The sequence below is a fragment of the Eptesicus fuscus genome, chromosome 4, assembly GCF_027574615.1.
Source record: "Eptesicus fuscus isolate TK198812 chromosome 4, DD_ASM_mEF_20220401, whole genome shotgun sequence".
Lineage (NCBI taxonomy): Eukaryota > Metazoa > Chordata > Mammalia > Chiroptera > Vespertilionidae > Eptesicus > Eptesicus fuscus.
The window spans coordinates 100,497,082-100,517,881 of NC_072476.1; the positions used below are offsets into that span (position 1 = coordinate 100,497,082).

Genomic DNA, 20,800 nt, shown 5'->3' on the forward strand with positions numbered 1-20,800 from the left:
GTTGGCTGTGGGAGCACAGTGACCACCAGGGGGCAGCTCCTGCATTTAAGCATCTGCCCAGTGCACGTCATAGCGACTGGTCATTTGGTTGACCGGTCATATTGGTTGCTTAGGCTTTTATATATATAGATAAAAAACCATTATAAAGAAATTGTTTCTGAAAAACTTGGATAAATCAAATTTTAACAAACCAAAGGTACTTTACGTAAAAATGTAATATAAAATTATTCTACAGTGAGTATTTTTTAATTCAAAAATTTCTAGAGCATTTTCATAATCTTACCCAGAAAGTTCTACTGAATAGTACTGCAGAGGAAAGAGTAGATGAGAGAGGGAAAACCTTGGGAATAATGGGAAACAAAGATGGCATGCAGAGGAGGACAAAATGGCTAGAGTGGTGTTCCTGTTTTTCCCTAGCACTTCAACCTCACCTTGCCCAGAGTCACACCTCAAGGTACAACTCACTCCATCCCTCAGGAGAGGGCCAGAAAGAATGGCCAACTGGATTAACCCCCTAAAGGTAGCTTCTAATCCCAAAGAAACCTGGTTAACCCAAACGCATTTACAGTCATATTGTAAGGCATCCTAGTGTTTCTCAACCATTTTAAACTTACCCATATGTATGAGAAAAGAAAGCAACAGAGAGCAAAATATTACAAAGATCAACAGTGCTTCACAGCCTCCAGCAGTGATTAAACCCTTATTCTCCATTCTCCTTTGCAAGGGCAAAGGAGTCTTACCTGGAGACTCTAGAGTGTAGTGGCCCGCACTCCTACCATGAATGGATATGCTACCATGCAGTCCACAACCCACCTCACTTTGGAGCACTTACAGAGTAAGCCCACACTTAAGTGATGCATGCAAACACACAGCAATTCCCTGTCTCTCCCCACCCCCACAAATCTCCAGGTATAGGGATCGTTTTTTTTATTACCATTTTCTTGTGCAGACTGAGCTGGAAACGACTGTCCTTTATTTCCTATACATAAAAAGTAGGTGCACCTTTATTGCTACAGAATTGTAACACTTTATTTATTGGGCACTGGATAAGAGGTTTGTCCACAAGAACATTTTCTAGATAACTAAAACTTAATTAAGCATCAAATCTGTTTTGTTGGCTATTTTAGATAGAAATCTTCCTAAAATGAATTGTATATTTCCTAGTCTTATTATCAGAATACAGAAGCACAATCTCTTTTTCAAGGTTTTATCACCACAATGACCTTATTATCTGATGGTTTCATAACACTCTTAGGGGCTACATAGCTAGAATATTTTCAAACAGCACTAATTTTGTAAATCTATTATTTTTTTCTGCCTTTTATTTGTTGCCTCGAACAATAGCTTTTTCCCTACTACAGGCTTAGAAAACTAAACAACACGCCTCCATCAGAACTCCTCTCCTGAAAAAAAGCACAATGCTAATTTTTGTCTTTACTTTGGATAAGGTTCTAGGTACTTTAAGCTCCTGGTTAACCTTTAGATAAGAGAAGTCTTAAGAGTGGAAGATGAAAATTCATGATGATGAAAGAGCAAATGACTCCTCCTTTTTAAAAAAAGAGTTATATATGCTCATTAAAAAAAATGTAGGAAACTCAGAAAAGATGAAAGAAGAAAAATGAGTCCCATCAGCTAAATATAATCATGATTACTCCCAGTCTTTTTCTGAAAAATGATTTTACTTACCTGCTCAATCACAGTTTTCAACCACCACTGAGGACCCATCAATGTTATAGCTGCAATGATTTTGGCATGCAGGACTCCAAGTGCCCAGTCCTAGGTTAATAAAAAACATTTAACAGATTTTTGCTGTTATTTTTAGCAGTAACCCAACATAGAGGCTATATCATTTTCTTAATTATTTCATTTCAAAACAGAAGTCCTGCAGGATGAGTTAAAGAGTTTTACTGAAGACTAACATTATGCTGGAAAATACAGGAATTCTTTTCCTCAATGACTCAAGTACAACATTCCTATCAAAATCATTCTTGTATCTTTCAGAAATTTACTTTATTTTCCCAAGAGAATTAGGAAAAGCCTAACATTAATGGAGATGTCAAGGAACAAATAAATAAAACAGTGCCATGACTTTATTTCATCAAACTATTCTTAGGCTGTTTTATTGGCGTTAACTGAGCTGATTATGTCAACATGTGGAGCCATATTTTGCCTAAAGAAACCACCCAAAGGCTCCCAGACAGCTTCTAGCTTGGCGCCTTCACAGCTCTGCTGAACTGTTACTAGAACCTCCGCTGCCACCCCAGGCTCCTCCCTGTGGGAGATGCCTCACTGAAGAGGTCCACAGATCACTGAGATTCAAGCTCTTTCAAGACCCACTGCTTTCCAGTGTTTTCTCTCAGCCAGAATACACCACACTAGTTCCTCTGCTGCATTCTCAGTCTCCCACAGATCAGCAGCTGCTGGATGCAGGAAAGGCAAGGAGCTTAGAGTCAAGAATGAAAAAAAAGCAAGTTGTTCTGTTTTCAAAGTTCAGGGTTTTAATATTAAGGACACCATGCTGCACATGTCTGTGTACAACTTGTTTTTCCCTTATTCAAAAACATACCTGAGCCCTGCCAGACAGCTCAGTTGGTTAGAGCATCATCCCGATACATCAAGGTTGTGGGTTTGATACCCGGTCAGGGCACATGTACAAATCAACCAATTAATACATAGACGTTTCTCTCTCTCTCTCTCTCTCACTCTCTCTCTCTCTCTCCCTTCCCCTCCCTCCTCCCGCTCTCTCTAAAATCAATACATAATTTAAAAAAACAGCCCTAGCTGGTTTGGCTCAGTGGATAGAGCAATGGCCTGCGGACTAAAGGATCCCAGGTTCGATTCCAGCCAAGGGCACATGCCCAGGTTGTGGGCTCGATCCCCCCCAGTAGGGGACGTGCAGGAGGCAGTCAATCAATGATTCTCTCACATTATTGATGTTTCTATCTTTCTAGCTCTCTCCCTTCCTCTCTGAAATCAATAAAAAAAAAATTAAAATTTTTCAAAAGACATCTGAGAGATACGTATATCAAAACAGACAGTTCTACTTCGTTCTTTTTTAAAAAAATATTAATGATTTCAGAGAGGAAGGGAGAGGTAGAGAGAGATGGGACATCATTGATTGGCTGCATCCTTCACGCCCCACACTGGGGATGGAGCCCGAAACCCAGGCATGTGCCCTGACTGGAAATAGAACCCATGACCTTCTGGTTCATAGGATAATGCTCAACCACTGGGCCACGCCAGCCGGGATCTACTTCATTCTTTTAACTGCTACAATAAATTCCAAAGTAAAAATGTACTACATTTTATTTATTCATTCTATTAATGGACATCAGAGTTGCTTCTAATTTTTTTTGACATTATAAAAATGATATAGCAGCAGAAAAAGCCTTGTTCTTGCCTCCTCCTACACTCACATGTGTAGTAAATGTTTCTTTGCAGCAGATTCTGAAGAGGGAAACTGCTGGGTCACAATATATAATCATTCTTGAAATTGGGTAATTTCAAATAATTCTCCAAGGCAACGATGTTGGGTACTGTCAAGATCACGAGAACACACATGTAACTGAACAAGTTGCATTTACTACTCATTGAGGTGAGGGAAAAGACAGAATGGGGAACTGGAAATGCTTACTAACAGCGTGTTACGAAGGGCCTGATACAGATTTCAGCTTATGTGAGGTGATTTGGGAAGGATTTAAGGAAGCAGGGCCTTGCTCTGTGGCATATGTTATCAGAAAGCAGAGGATCTATAATTGGGTATCTTAATAAATCAGACTGAGGGACAGGCTGAGGCTAAAACTGTATTGGTAATGAAGCAGCAGCCAATCATGTTTGCTGGGACTGGGGATATTGGTCATTTTTGTGGTTTGGACAATACTCATGTTTACCTGTGCTCAGACATGATTACAGCAGGGGTCTTGTTTTGTCTTGATCCATCATGGTCAGAGTGACCTTATGTAATGCTGACATTCTGTAAATTGTTGATGCCCAACAGAACACCAAGGCCTAGCTCATAGTGCCAGGCCAGCTCCTGGATATTGAGCTGCCTTGTTTTTTCACAACGCTGCATCCTGCATAACACTAGGAGGCACATACTATCTGTTAAGGGGTCTTTCTAAACAAATGCTTAAAATCATTTTAAAAATTAAGGATTTGTCTCATGCCAAATCTGTATAGAAATATCATGTGCAAAAGACACGCACTTACCTGCCATGGGTAAAAAAGGGGAGTCTGATCCAAGGGAACCCTCAGGGGGGCAACAATAACCAGCTCAAACAGGAGTCCTAGAAGGAGTGGGACAACTCCGGCCAGCAGCACCGCAACTATCAAAGTCTTCATTATCTATTAGAAACGAAAGGCCATGTCATTAATGAGAGTCTTTCTGACTTTTAGCCAAGCTCTTCATTTCATCTGGAAGTTTTCTTCTTTGCCCTTTTGTCTAACAGAATGAATACATTACCTTAAACAACAGATACTGTATGCTACATGTTTAAATGAGATTTGAATATATGACTATAAAAGCTCAAGCTATAATGAAAACATATTATTATGCTTTATTGCTACAAAATTATAGAAATTTCATTTTATTACATACTAGAGGCCTGGTGCACGAGTTCGTGCACCAGTGGGGTCCCTTCGGCCTGGCCTGCAGGATCTTGGCAGAAACCGGCTCTCCAATATCCCCCGAGGGGTCCCGGACTGCAAGAGGGTGCAGGCCAGGCCGAGGGACCCACCAGTGCACAATCGGGGCTGGGGAGGGACGCGGGAGGTTGGCCAGCTGCGGAGGGACCGCGGGAAGGCTCCAGTGTGTGTCTGGCCCATCTTGCTCAGTTCTGATTGGCCAGACCCCAGCAGCAAGCTAACCTACCCAGCGGAGCGTCTGCCCCCTGGTGATCAGTGCACGTCATAGTGACTGGTAGACCATCTACCCCCTGGTGGTCATTGCATGTCATAGCAAGCAGCTGAGCGGCCTTAGCATATCATTAGCATATTATGCTTTGATTGGTTGAACAGACAACCAGACACTTAGCATATTAGGCTTTTATTATATAGGATATTAACTAGGTGGCTATGCTGTTTTTCTCAATCTCATTCTTAGTAGTAGGCTTTTGTTTGTCCAAGAAAAACTACTGATTGCCCCAGGCCTCTGATCCAATGGTAACCTACCCACAAGCTGACCTATGACTCCTGAGGTTGACTGGTATAGGGAAAGGGCTCAGCACAGTCCTAATTAAGGTAATTAATCAAGATGATCACAGTGTCTCCATCTGGAACAGTGTGGTCCAACAGAACTTACTATAATAGAAATGTCCTACATCTGTATTGTCCAGTATGGTAGCTATTAGTCACAGGGCTATATATTAGACAATGCAGCTCTAGAATTTGGACAAAGTTTTAAAATGGAAAAAAAGTATACACAAAGAGAAAATAAGAGATAGGATAAAAGAGCCACTATGAAATCCTGAAAAAGGAATCAGTCTTTAAAAAGTGGCATTGATGTCTGATGACCTCCCTTTTCTTCAGACAGTCTCTGTGAGTACATGTGTTTCAACAGTGATAATATGGTGTGCTTGAAGACGCAGTACTTGCTCCTTTAAATGGCAAATTAATGATTTAAAAGAACATCAAATGAAAACTAGAATTAGGTGGTTTCTGTATTTTAAATATAGTTAAGTGTCTCATTATCTTATGAATTAAATAGCAATTAAATCCCTCCACTCATAATATACAATGAATCTCATATTATTTTCTTTCAACATTAATATTAAATAGATATAAACTTTCACTGAAACCAAAATATAAATTCAAATACAAAACAAGAGTTGGTTATACAAATTAAAAGGCATAAGCAGTTACCTACATTACAATCAATAAATTGCCATACTCGGACCATTACTAGTATCTTACAGTGACATTTTCCCCCATCTTTGTGGCAATTAAGTTCTTTATTGAGAGGAAAAACTTCCATTATTTACTACACTTTCACATTAGCCAAGACATTCTTGAATTAGCCATATATTGTGTAATTAAAGGAAACAAATTTATCTGAAAAACTGACTCAATCCTGAAGTCAAGATTTTACATATTCAAATAGATCAAAAAATCAAATTTTAGAAAAAAATACCATTAAAGAAAATTTCTACTTAAATTTATTTTAAATTCTACAGAATACCCTTTTCCTTAAAAATATAATCAATCTCCAAACTAAGTTTTCTGATTCTATTATTTATTCAAGAGCCTTACTGGATCACTTAATAACATGATTTTCTTTTATCTTTCAAATACATTTGGCTGTGGTTCTTAGAATGAACTAGAAAGCCACTATCTTAAAAGGACTAGCCCTTTTAATTAAAAAAATAACTCTCTTGATGCTAACAGAATAATGAAGAAACAAAGGTGAAAAGATTTTTTAAAAATAAGTGAAAAATATCCATTATTCCTATTAGATCAGTCTTTATTAGAAAAACCTACCATAAGGGACCACTCTTTAACCTTCTGGAAGATCACTCTTCGTCCTTGGGGCATCCAGGCCACCAGCACTGTCACTGCCCTTATGGTCAGCCAGCAAACATAGAGACCACAAGCAGCTGTGTAAAGCTCATGAATTTTGGCAGACCCTGTCCAAAACGACATTAACCAGCGGCCAGCAAATACTGAAAATAGAAAGGCTGATAAATAAGACACTTGGCTACAAAAAGGGAACTACAATCTTAATGTTAATGTTATTTTATTGGTATGTTCAATCATTTTAAGTAATTAGTCAAAAGATAACACATTTTGATATATTACTGTCTTCATTAAAAGCAAACAAACAAAAAAACAAAACACCTCACATTTAAAGAATACAATGATCTGATTAAAACACAACCAAAACATAGCTAATCACTGGGGACGACCTCTCCTGTGACATACATTCTGACTTGCCATGCCAATTACTTGTGCTTTCGGGACTGAAAAAGCTTGAGGAGGAGGTTGTTTTCACTGTTTTTATCACAAAATGAAATCATTATACACATAAGACAAAAGTTAGAAAATTTATTTTCTATTACTTGTGCTGTCAATACTTTTAATATTTAGAAGCATTAAAAATAATTTAGAACAGTTTTATTTCAAATGACTGTCTAGACAGAAAACTAAGTTTATTTTAATAAGTGGGTACAACAACATTTGAAAACACAATAACCAAAGAATGTCATCTTAATTTTCTTGGGAAAAATTAGAATCTAAATATACTAGGAACTTAGGAAACAGATTTGAAAGTTGTCTAAGGCAGTGGTCGCCAACCTTTCAGACTTCACAGACCACCAGGGGTCCGCGACCACCGGTTGGCGACCGCTGGTCTAAGGAATAGCCTCAGATACAATTATCATAAATAAATTCTACAATGTACTCACAAAATAAACCTAAATCTCAAGCAAGATCATTTATTTAGTAACGTTCTTTACATGGTTACTTCTTAATAAGGCTAGAGAGAACAGCAAGACCCATGTTTACAATGCATTTTTCTATGAACTGATTTATCCTTAATGTAAAACTATCTGTTATTTTTGAATTCTAAAAGGAGCTAGTGGTTGTCCTGAGCAATTTCCATATACTATCATTAATCCTTCTTACAATCCCTCAACATAGCTACTACTTCCATTTTGAAGATTAAGGAACTAGGCTCAGCAATAGAAGCTTGCCCAATTGAGCTCACACAAGGGTAAAGGCTGAATTTGAACTCATGTCTACATGCTCTTGACCACTGAAACCGAAGTCTCCAATCAAACTAAACCAGCTCAACTGTCAAGTCTTACAGGACATAATGCTGATAAACACACTTCTTGGCAGCCTTACAAATGGCTTGGGTGAAAAGATAATTTCATGGCCACTTTCTATTCCATACTTCATAATCTCCTAAGCAAAAGTGTTTTTGAGAGGTCAGGGTTAGGTTTCAGTTTGCAGCTACCATCAATTAAACTGCAGCTACAGAAAAGTAATCTATGGGGGCAATAGCATCCTCGCCACCTTATATATGTACTATGACACTAAACATTTCTATGATTAAACATAACTGCATTCTTTCCACTAGATGGTGGGACTGGATTAACAGGGAAATATTTAGTTAACAATCTTTAATGAAATTAAAAGTACTTTTAGTCTCAAATTCAAGTACTAAAACTAGGTTTCCCTCTTGTTAACTTTTTCTTAATATCTCTGATAAAAATGTGAAAATGAAGCATAAAAATGATAAATGTAAATCTGTTCAAAGTTCAAAAACTAAGTTTTCTCAATATGTTTACATTACTCCTAATGATTAAACTTTGTCATTTTAACAGCTGTGATGAGTAGTGAGCTTAAAGATCAAAGTTCTAAAGGTTGAAAATTATTATGCAGGAACAGTAAAAAAAGAAAAAATCTCGCCCTAAACCAGTGGTCGGCAAACTGCGGCTCGTGAGCCACATGCGGCTCTTTGGCCCCTTGAGTGTGGCTCTTCCACAAAATACCATGTGCAGGCGCGCACGTACAGTGCGATTGAAACTTCGTGGCTCATGTGCAGAAGTCGGTTTTCGGCTCTCAAGAGAACTTTCAATCGTTATACTGTTGATATTTGGCTCTGTTGACTAATGAGTTTGCCTACCACTGCCCTAGACCGTTTGGCTCAGTGGATAGAGCATCGGCCTGCGAGCCTAAGGGTCCAGGGTTTGATTCCAGTCAAGGGCAGGTACATAGGTTGCAGGCTCCTCCCTGGCCTGGGCCCTGGTCCTGCTTGTGCAGAAGGCAACCAATTGATGTGTTTCTCTCACATTGATATTTCTGTTTTTCCCTCTCATCCTCTTTCTAAAAATCAGTGGAAAATATCCTTGGGTGAGGATTAAAAAATAAATACATAAAAAGGCAAAATCTTTATTTTTACCAGTTTAAGGTAAATCACAATTGCTACAGATTAGAGTGTGTGTGTGTGTGTGTATTTATATTTAGAATCTTCCTTGGAAGTAAAATTTCCTAGTTGCTCCTTCATGGCCTTAGCACTCACAGGAAAACCCAAGTACTTACTAACACAAATTTGATATACAAAATTATATTGAATTAGTGTTATAATCAAGACACTAACTCAGTATACATGTATATGCTTTACAAGAGCTCAAAATTATCTTCCACTTAATGATTATTTAAGTGGCTAACACAGTATCAGTTCAATTTGGAATTTTCTGGCTCTCTATACACACTAACTGGGAGGGTGGAGGCAGCAAGTGTTCCTGCCACTTTGTCACTAGATTTGGGGCCCACCCCCATTTACCCTTGACCTCCAGAGACGATGACAAACTACTTATATTCATCCATAGCTTCTTCTTATAAGATTAAGAAATGTTGTTTAACTGAAATTTAAAGTTGAGTATTTGTGAATACCAGACGATAAAAAAGGTAACAGTATGACTTCATAAAGGTCTCTATCAAGATCATGCAGTGAAGCCCTAACCGGTTTGGATCAGTGGATAGAGCGTCGGCCTGTGGACTCAAGGGTCCCAGGTTCGATTCCGGTCAGGGGCATGTACCTTGGTTGCAGGCACATCTCCAGTAGGAGGTGTTCAGGAGGCAGCTGATCAATGTTTCTCTATCATTGATGTTTCTAATTCTCTATCCCTCTCCCTTCCTCTCTGTAAAAAATCAATAAAATACGTTTAAAAAAAAAAAAAAAAAGAGCATGCAGTAGACTGAAAAGATAACTACATAATGGGAGTAAACATAATTAACACCAAAAGAGTGGCTTGAGAAAATGACTTAAGCCACACACCTACTTTTTGAAAACCCATAGTAATAAGACAAAGTCCATGAAAACTGAGTGGCCACAAGTACTTGACCTCCAAAAATGAATCACAAATTATATCCTGACTTTGTACCACTCTGCTCTAATACAAAGGAGTCCGATGAGATAGAGAACCCTAAATAGATCAATACCCCATATTCAATCAGAAATGAAGGGAAAACTATTTCAATTTTATATCTGATGAATGGTCACATCTCAGCAAAGATAAACCCTTTTAAAACACAGCACCTTTTCATGATGTCATTAGTAGAGAGCTAGGATAAGCTCATACCTGGAAGAGTAAGGCAGATGAGGCTGGCAATCAGTAAGGTTATGCACATGAAGACAATCAACAAAAATATCTGCAAGGCAAAACATGAGAGTGCATAAATGGTTCATATGGGCTACATGCACTTTATGACACCCTTCAAAGAATCAACACAATTCTCCCAATAAAAAGAAATGGTCTGAATTGGTATTTCCAGGGTTCCTCCCGTTTAACATAAAGGAAATTTTAATTGTAAATAAAATTAGCTACAATTTCAGCCAAAAGGAAAATAAATGTCCATTTTCACATAATCAGCTATATATATCAGCAAGTAACAAGTAAATATATTTTTTTATCAGAGAGCATAAAAATATATAATCAGCTTAAAATTTCCCTCACAATTAACACGTTAAGCACCCAGCCTGTTTTGTCTTCCAGACAGAAAGTATAGTGTCAGTCACTAGTGACTGAATATTCACTTTTTAAAAATCAAATTCTCAAAAACAACTATTCATGAAGGGAAAGCTATCTTTTCAGTAATGTGCTGCCCAACAAAGGAGCCACTGGCACCTGTGGCCACTGAGCACCTGACATGGGGTCAATGTGCACGAGTAATGGAATTTTAAATTGTATTTACTGTGTGTGTGTGTGTGTGTGTGTCCTACAGAAAATTTTTTTTTCTTTTTTCAGCTTTATGGTAGTATAGTGGACAAATAAAATTGTAATATATTGCCCAGCCGGTGTGGCTCAGTAGTTGAACACCGACCTATGAACCAGGAGGTCCCAGTTCAATTCCCGGTCAGGGCACATGCCCAGTTGCGGGCTCCATTCCCAGTGCGGGGTGTGCAGGAGGCAGCCAGTCAATGATTCTCTCTCATTATTGATGTTTCTTTCTCTCTCTCTCCCCCTTCATCTCTGAAATCAATAAAAATGTTTATTAAGAAATTATAATATATTTAAAGTGTACCACATGATCTGATACATTACATAGTGAGGGAATTTCCACCATTGAGATAATTAACATATCTCTCATCCCACATTTTTACAAACTGTATTCACTTTTAATTAAATTTAAATGTAAATAGCTATGTGCAGCCACTGGCTCCTATACTGAGAAGATAAAAACAGCACATGTCTCCCTGGGCAGAAAGGTAGTGACTGCTGCTTGCCTTCTACCAGACTGGGCACAAGCCTTCCCCAGCCCAGCAGGCAGAGCTCTGGTGGGAAGACTGAAATGCACAGGCAAGAACATTCCCAAGAGGACACTGTGAGGCTTGGTCAGCTTTCACTGCTTGAGAAACCCATTTGTATATCTCCCTGATCTAGACCAGAAAGCACTTTTTGTCATCCCAAGAGCCTCATCTCTCCCAGTTTCACCGCCACCCCCCCAATCTCTCCCAGTTCCCTCTCATCTCTCCGGGCTTCCCCTCATCTCTCCGGGCTTTCCTTCATCTCTCTGGGCTTCCCCTCATCTCTCATCACTTGCCTACATTTACCCAACCTTCTCGATACATGTAATTTCCTGTAGTTTCAAACCTACAAGTCTCACCTGCCTCTTGTCCTGACACCTGCCTGAAATGCCCTTCCTCCTTTCCATCTTCCACTCTGCCTGGCCTCCTAGCTTTGAAGACTTAGTTCAGGCATCACTTCCACAAAGATTCCTGAACACCTTCCAAAAAAGTACTTTGTGAAAGTGACCCTGGTGACCCTTGTCAAGAACACTTTTGGTGATTTTGGGGAAATGTCTCACTCAGACCAAACGTCTCTTCCTTAACCAATCTGGTCTTCAGTTTCATCAAACATAAACATAAAATGAGATTACCACTCAGACCTTTAAGTATTTGGGCTAGAATTAAATGGGAGAAAAACATTAAACTGCCCATTTTAGTTCCTGATACATAGTTGAAATGTATCAATAATGTTAATTTTGTATTTGCTCTAGAGTCTTTTACTTAGTTACTTTCAAACAGCATGGAGCAATAGCACATGGAATCCCAATTCTATGACCCATCTCTAAAATTTGATAAACTTACCTGACATTAACATGTTACATAATGAATGGACTAAAACATGAGTTCTTATCAGGACACTGTAAGGCATATTTACACAGATAACTACATGCTAACATCAACAACAATAGCACCAAAATTTCTCAATAGAAATTTGAAAAAACCTTGACTTTTGGTTAAGTCTGTACAGTACCTACCCTGAGTGGAAAATTTAAAGGCCGGCGATAAGGCTGAAAGCCAACAGGCCCTCCCTGCTGGAGTATGGCTTGGTGGGCTGCATGCAAGCCTTCACCCACCACAGGAATAGCGTTGTTATTTCGAGCATGCTGATTATTGTTAACTTGTTGGTTTGCACTGTTCTCATTTTCTTCCTGGTCTCCCAATAAATAGGAATGAAGATCCCTATGGAAAAATTACATCAGTGACAATCCTCACTTCAGGATCAGAGTAAACAGCAGACATGAGATTTACTTTCTTAATACTAATAATTATTTAGGGTAGAAAATGTACCAGCAGAATCTGTACACGGTACTATCACCTCAATTTGGTCTAAATGTTGGTGCCCACCTTAAATTAAACCTTTCCAAATTTAATGTTAATTAGTATACAGAATATCCCATAAATTAAATTTATTTTGTTTTCTTCAGTCAATATCTGCAAAGAAATCAGTAACTGGGGGAAAAAAAAGTACAATACACAAGATACTCTATGTGAACATCTTAAGGAAAAAAACAACTTCTTTTCCTCTCTACAGATGGCTACTGTCTCTGCCGTGACATGTATTCTCAACTAAAACCTCCAATCCAGATTATTTAAGGCAAAAATGAGTTAGGAGGAAAAGACTCAGGGCAAAACAGGGCAGCTAGAAAAAAATAAATGATCACATATAGCCAAATACATATGCCACATTAAGGTATCTACAGAATGCCGTATATTTTCTGAAAAGAAAAAAATGGTTTAAATCACAAAGATTCAACTTTTAAATAAGTACATAACATATAAAGCTTTAAAAAAATAAGTGCAACAATGCTGACTAAATAAATGACCAAAAACCCAAATCTGAGAAGAGCTCTTAGGTTAAGACTTTTAAAATAAGGGTATATCCCTGACCGGTTTGGCTCTGTGGATAGAGCGCCAGCCTGCAGGCTGAGGGGTCCCGGGTTCGATTCATGTGCCTTGGTTGCGGGCATGTCCCCAGTGCGGGGTGTGCAGGAGGCAGCTGATCAATGTTTCTCTCTCATTGATGTGTCTTGCTCTCTATCCCTCTCCCTTCATCTCTGTGAAAAATCAATAAAATATATTTATAAATAAAATAAATAAATAAAATAAAATAAGGGGATATTGGTTTGTTTTTAATGCATTAAAAAACAAATTTTTTTTACCCTGTGTATGAAATGAACCTGGGCCAGCAGCAAACTTCTGTAAGAGAATAAGAATATGCATACATGCTCCACAAAATGATGCACAATGATTTAAATTTTTTTGTCATTAAAAATTTTAGAAGTATTATATATACCTGCAGATATCACTAAATTATTTCTTATTAAAACTAATTTTTCTTGAGACATGAAACGTACTTTTTCAGAAAGGTCATTAATCGATATATAATATGCCTACGAGTCACCTGCCTGTACTTACAGCAAGTATCCAGCAGTAACGGTCCACGCTCGCACAAGCCCCTTCAGCCATTGCCGTGTGTGTCCCTGTTCAAGTAATGCTGGCAAGACAACCTGAAGCAGAAGCAGCTCAAGGGACAGTTCACTCACCGGGGCATCACTAAGGTAATTACAAAGAGCCATAATCACAATGTGAGTTCTATTTTCCATTATAATTATATCATATTAAACATTTAGAGAGATGACAGAACTCCTTAAAGAATTGAATAAACCCACTCCAGTCTTTATCACCTCTCCTCCAGTTTCTCCAGGCCAGAAAGGCTTCCCCCTCAAACTCCACAAAACTTCCTACAAATGCTACCAATGACCTTTGTGTGGTTAAATCTTATGGTCAGGTCTTAGTCCTTACCTCACATGCTGTATTAGATTATATGACTGCTCACTCATTACTCAACACAACTTTTTTTACAATATGTTTTTATTGATTTTTTTTTTTTTTTTGAGAGAGAGAGAGGAAGGGAGAGGAAGAGAGAAAAACATTGATGTGAGAAACATTGATCAGCTGCCTCCTGCATGCCCCCTACTGGGGACTGAGTCTGCATCCTGGCATAAGCCCTGACCTCAGTATCACATACCCTGACCTTAGTATCGAATAGGTGCATGGGACTAGCTCAACCAACTGAGCCAAACCAGCCAGGGCTCAACACACCTTCTTGAATGCCTTGGCTCCCCTACATCATCCCAACCAGAATATTATCATGTAGATTATAAATGAAGGGTGTTAAGAATCCTATATAATAAAAGCCTAATATGCTGTGTCTGACCATTCATTCGACTGTTCAACCAGTTACTATGACACACACTGACCACCAGGGGCAGACGCTCCAACCAGTAGGTTAGCTTGCTGCTGGGGTCCGGCCGATCGGGACTGGGCTAGACATGCCCTGGAGCCAATCTCCCTCAGTCCCTCCCTGGCCTGTAAAATATTTCCTCTAATTAATTTCCTTTCAATGTGCATGAATTCGTGTACGGGCCTCTAGTGGATTATAAATGGAGAACAAGAGGAAGGCCTAAACTAAAGTAGCAAGTGGTAAATGGATTTGGAATAGATAAGATCTTAAAGAATTAGAAATGACAAGATTTAAAGGGTAATTAAAAGTAAAACTGAGAAATATAATTTGCCAGGCAGATTTCTGCTTTAGGTGACTGAAGGGGTAATGTAAACAATGTAGGAGGAATGAGAGACTAGGTTTCCAGGTGGCTTCAGTTTGTAAATCGAGGATTTTCCATCTATAAGCTTTATATCCATAATTAAATGTGCAACCATGGCTACATTCCTTATGAAGTGCTTTTCATATAAAGATAATGATACTAGTAGTGCCCAATGAAGAGGGCGAGTGGAGTGGCAGCGCTGGGCTTAGCCTGATCGTGAGGCGAAAAAAAAAAAAAAAATTTCTCCTTGGGATTAATAACATTTTCAGTACTTTTTGAACATTATAATCTGGAAAAGTTTTTAAAAGATAATATACTGCAAAATGAAAAGATGGAATTTTGTTGAAAGAAAAATAATAAAAATGTAAGAGGACAGAAGAATTAAAAGCCAACAGCTTCTCCTGTCTCAATAAAATAAAGACTTACGGTATGTTTTGAATTTTTTTTTTCAGATTGAACTAGGTAATAATATTATAAACTTAAAACTAAAAAAAAAAAAAAAAAAAAGATAATGCTACTAATCAACTCTCATTAGGTATGGCAAAAATTTAAATGCTGAACAAAAGCAAACTCCATATGCAGAAAATGGCTCTTTGTAATTAATTACCTTAGTGATGCTCCGGTAAAAAATTTATGTTTTAAATGTATGTACTCTTAATATCTAATCCCTAACAGAGCTAAATTAGAAAAGCTTCTGAATTTCAAAAACTTACCTGTAGAGCATGACATTGTATGGCAGAAAATTAGGCAGCAGACTCTTAATTATACGTATAGGAAGCCAAAGCATCAGAAGGACAATGGAGCCAAAGACAATCTGCAGTAAGAAAAAGGGCATAACACCATTGTAAACCACTCCCGTGAGAGACAGGCTGACTTCTGAACATACTCAACCAATATGCAGGCCAAGTCTATATCCACCCAGGGCCCGGAGTGTTCTCACTCAACACACTATACTTAGATCACTCTGTATAAAGAATGCATTCCTGAGATGGCTATTCCTCTTCTCTCTCTAGGACACAAGGGCTCAAACAGGAGCCACAAAGGATAATCACTGCATGGTATGTGAGGAGAGAGCTGGAACCTGACAATGAAGGATCGGAATTGTCTGAAAATAATAAATCACCTGTAATCATTATAAGACATGACCCATATTAATGGCTACAAAAGTTTTCCGAAAAGCACAATATTACTGTTAGAATTTTATTTTGGAAAAATTTAGATTTAACTAGGTAATTTCCTCTTCTAGATGGGGAAGAAACTTTGAGACCCTCTGTTAAGAGTTTAATTTAGAAAATATAAACAAGTCTCCATTGGTTTAATGCAAATTAATTGTAATTCAGAAACTCATAATTTGGCAATCAACTAACTATACTGCTAAAGTAATAGAAGGCATTTTTGTTTTAGTAGACATGTTATTTACTTTATCAAAGTAACCAATAAAACTCCTACTTAACAACTAAGTTCCACAGGCTTAAACATAAGTTACTCAATCTACTGTACCAGTACCCCTGAACAAAAATCTAAAGGGTAGTCCATTTTACTTGAAAACAATATAAAGGTATGCTTACCACTGACAAAATAAATCTTCGGAGATGCCTATAAATGGGCAAATGGATCATTTCTTGTACTGGATTAAAATCTGGATCGTTCAAATTCCTTAGAAACCACAAGACACCAGGTCGAAGTACCTGCAAATGTATTTTAAATGCTATAAATACTTACTAATGTCTTCAGGGCTCTATATATGAGCTAAAACATTAACAGAAAAATAAGTTTGTGAAATTATTTTGGCATCTTAAAAAATGAGCCCCAGAAAATTCATATATGACTTTCCTGGGAAAATAAATTCCTAAATCAGAATCTTTATGAAAACTATCCTGTGACTGATATCCTTTGGTGCTTTTAATCAATTAATGATAAATAAATGTATTAATGGACAGTTTGTCATATCTAAATCTCCTAAATGAGAAATAAATATTGTTTTGAAAATTGTTGGCCCTGGCTAAGTATCTCAGTTGGTTAGAACGCCATCCCAATATACCAAGTTTCAGTTTCAATCCCCGGTCAGGGCACATACAAGAACCAACCAATGAATGTATAAATAAGTGGAACAATAAATTGATGTTTCTATCCCTCTCTCTCAAATCAATGAATTTTTTAAAAAATGAAAATTGTCACTATATTGTATCATCTGGTGAAAGAATTAGGTTGTAATGTCCTAAGTAGACAATCTAATTTCAGTCCTACCCTTCCTGAGAAGAATTTATTGAACTTACACTATATGACTCAGGAGAACATCCTGGCCTCCAACCCCCTCCCCAACTCCTAAAAACACTCAAACAGCAAAGTACAAGAATAGCATTAAGCCTCTGTGCTTTTGGATTCCATTAACACTGCATTAGTTGGCCTGGTCCTTCAGTGGTGCACATCTCCATCACCACTCTTAAAGGACTAAGCTGACTTGTTCAACGGTTGTATTCCTTCCCAGGATGCAAAATCAAGGAGAATGGGCATCAAGTCTTTATTTCTCACTTATTAACCCTTTGCACTCGCTTGCTTTTTTCTCGATTCCTTTATTCTACTCGGGATTTAATTTTTTAAATACCCCAGATTTTACAAAGTGCGGCAGTAGAATAAAAATCTGGAGTTTCTTTTCATACAAACTTATTTATTTGGATTTTTTTATATTTCAAATTATTGATACATTCAAAGAGTAATTTTAATCTCTATAATTTTTCATGGTGTGATAGTTTTTGGAACATTCACCCACATGAAGACCTGGTTTACATTCACACGTTTCGCAAATATAAATCGTCTCTCTTGTTCCTCCTTTGATTTTTCTGTTAGAACAAACAACACAATCTTTGTGTTTTTTGTTAGGGTGAGGTGTGATTATATGGAGCTTTCCATCTAAACGTTGCTCTAAGTTAGTGGGTAATAATCTACCCCTGGAAGTTAGTGTACCATCTCTGAATTCTCCAACAAGATCATGTACTAGTTTCCTAATAAATTTCACATGCGTTATCGGTTTTTCATTTTTTCTTTTTTGGCATCAGTTGAGACGGCATTTACATTTTACTTGTCCTTTCATGCTAATGAAAACAAGAAAAGATACTGGAAAAATAGACAAAAATCCCCCTTCCCACCGTGGTGAAACTAAGTGTCGAGTGTGGCTCGACATACGAGCTGCTACCGATGCTAACCATGTCGAGTCACACTCGACATCCGAGTGCAAAAGGTTAATACACCAGCAAATAGCAGACTAACAAAAGAGTGACTATGCAGTAATACTGAGGGAAAGGATGCACAGTGGCAAGTACATGTATCAGTTTTATACTTCCTATTGCACCAGAATGATGGAGCATGAGATGTACACTAATCAAATACTGACCCCACTGCCATTGTCTTCCAAATCGTCAAGACTGTATTCCAAAAATAGTAAGGTACCCATTTGGCAAGTGAACTGGAATAATAAAGGACCCTCACCCTAACTCTACACTTCAAGTGCCTGCTTCAAGACCATTTTACATATTTAATCCTGTAAGACCATAACCTTAAGGTATTTCCAGCATTACATTTCCTTGAATGAAGTCCAAGACAGGCACAGATCACACAAAAGTCCAAGAATTTGTATTAGAGGATGGCCACATGTAAAATAAATGCTTTTATTTAACCCTTTGTATGCCATAAGCGTCTATAGACGCAAGCGGGATGGTTTCCGTTTTGGACGTGTGGCAGTTAACTGGTTAATTTTTTTCCCCCTCAGTCTACTCAGCTTTTAAACTCATAACTAATTATAGACAAAAATACTAAAACTTGTCAATTTTTAAAGCAAATGACTCAAAATAGTTTAAAACAATTACTATCAGTTTTTTCCTTTTAGATTAAAATAGAGAAAATTATTTCGTTAGGAAATCATAACCTTTGAGGCACAACTGTGGTTAAACAAAAGTCCTTTTCATGAATGTGTAGCATCAGCATCTCCCCATAGAACTTACCTCTCTCAGTAACAAAATGAAGGAAGCAAAGTAGAACACATACACCATTCCCACTAGCCAGTGCAGAAACATGGTAGTGCCTGGAGCTGATTGAAAGCTCAATTCTCGATCTTTCAGAGTAGCATCAAACATTTCCTAAATCAAAAGGGAACAGGTGAATAAGAGTTGTAGCACCTACATTTGCCAAATTAGTATCTCCATCTTCTAGGAAGTGAATAAAAATCACTATGCATATAAATTATGATGTTCCAGGACTATAGTTCTCTTAATACCATTTCATGGTGTCATAGAAATATAAATGATATAAGGTTAAGTACTATTTCAAAGATGTATGACACTTTAAATTTTTAAATGTAAGTAGCAAGACTAATAAACCAATTGGTAAGTAAAAAGAACCATTTTAGGTTAATATAAAACCTTCTTTTCTTGGTTACAGGTCTGCATTCATGACAAATTTTAATAAAAATACTTAATAAAGTATGAGAGAAAATGTTATCTCAGAATCAAAGGTAGCTTTTCCACATATAAAATATTTTTGAAAAGTAAAAAACTGATTATCACTGATAGCCACTAAAGATTGTAATAAACACCCCGCTGGTATGGCTCAGTGGTTGACCCATGAACCAAGAGGTCATGGTTCAATTCCCAGTGGTCAGGGCATATGCCCAAGTTGCAGGCTCAATCCCCAGTAGGCAGTGTGCAAGAGGCAGCCAATCAATGATGTTCCTCTCTCATCAATGTTTCTCTTTCTATCCCTCTCCCTTCCTCTCTCTAAAACTTAAAAAATATAAATATTTTAAAAAGAGATTATAATAATAAAAAATGAGCATATTAGTTAAAACAAATAGTTAGGGTTGAACTTATGAAATGGTAGTAACAAGGACCATCTTCTCAGATTGCTTTTTTTATGCACATAATGTCTTGGCATTATCATAAAATTTAGAAGAGTAAAACCACTAAGAAAATTCTTCACTGATTATTAGAAAGGTTCCAACCAAAATACTCTGACATCAGAAATATGCATGAAGCCTCAACAAAAAATCAGGAAAAATTGCAACATTAAGACTCCATAGTGATACATTCTCAGAAAAAAATAAGCAAATTATTATCAAATACTGACTTTCCTTTAAAAGAAACCCATTCTAAAGATGTCTTTTCTGAAGCCTTTAAATTATTAGGTTGTATGATAATGAATAATAAACTCACCAGGGAACAGATATCCAGCCACCAGCCACAAATGAGAGGGAACACTCCAATTTCTACCACCACTAGCAAAGAGACCTTAAGCAAAAATAAATGTCATCAATATCACCGAAATGGGGAGAAACCATTTCCACTTTTAACTTATAACAAGAATTACCTTAACAACAATATAGCAGACTCCCAGCAAACGACGAGACCTATGAAATTTAACAAGAGTTGCCAAGCCCTATAGCATCTAGTCAAGGAAAAACAGCATTTCAAGGTGCAATAAAACTCATAATAATTTAAGCAACACTTAATATTATTTGGCAGACAAATGTATTTCACATTTTGTCTGCCCTTATCCTCAATACAAATGTCTACAACTTTTACTAAGAGAACAAGGGGAGAGAAATAGCTTTGTCAGTAATAGAAACAACTCTTTGTTATGAATATGTTAAACACCCAAGTTGGTTCATTAAAGGATACATGACAAATTATCAGTGTTATTGCTAAAAGTATATACCCAACTATGGTTGTGATTAGGCCTTCAAAATGAGATGCTTGGACCTAGAAATAAGAAAAAAATAAATAAACTTTAATTGTACCACATGGCCTCCACCCCAGTTTAACAATGTATTAAACAATTCAAATAGACTGGAAGTGAACTGGAAATAGGCAATTTACAACTAGAAAACCATAAAATCCCCTTTGGATGACATCTT

General features: G+C 37.4%; 1 protein-coding gene across 1 annotated transcript in view; it reads right to left on the reverse strand.

Moving 5' to 3' along the window:
- The window catches only part of MARCHF6 (membrane associated ring-CH-type finger 6), a 66,360-nt gene that overhangs the window by 7,884 nt on the left and 37,676 nt on the right, over window positions 1–20,800 (reverse strand). Inside the window, exons 12-23 of the mRNA XM_054715269.1 lie at window positions 20,565–20,645; window positions 20,254–20,322; window positions 20,100–20,174; window positions 18,894–19,028; window positions 16,464–16,583; window positions 15,609–15,709; window positions 13,706–13,843; window positions 12,265–12,469; window positions 10,083–10,152; window positions 6,475–6,671; window positions 4,210–4,344; window positions 1,687–1,776 (exon numbers count right to left, since the gene is read on the reverse strand). Coding sequence (XP_054571244.1) covers window positions 1,687–1,776; window positions 4,210–4,344; window positions 6,475–6,671; window positions 10,083–10,152; window positions 12,265–12,469; window positions 13,706–13,843; window positions 15,609–15,709; window positions 16,464–16,583; window positions 18,894–19,028; window positions 20,100–20,174; window positions 20,254–20,322; window positions 20,565–20,645 — 1,416 coding nt within the window. The remainder of the gene's footprint in view (window positions 1–1,686; window positions 1,777–4,209; window positions 4,345–6,474; window positions 6,672–10,082; window positions 10,153–12,264; window positions 12,470–13,705; window positions 13,844–15,608; window positions 15,710–16,463; window positions 16,584–18,893; window positions 19,029–20,099; window positions 20,175–20,253; window positions 20,323–20,564; window positions 20,646–20,800) is intronic.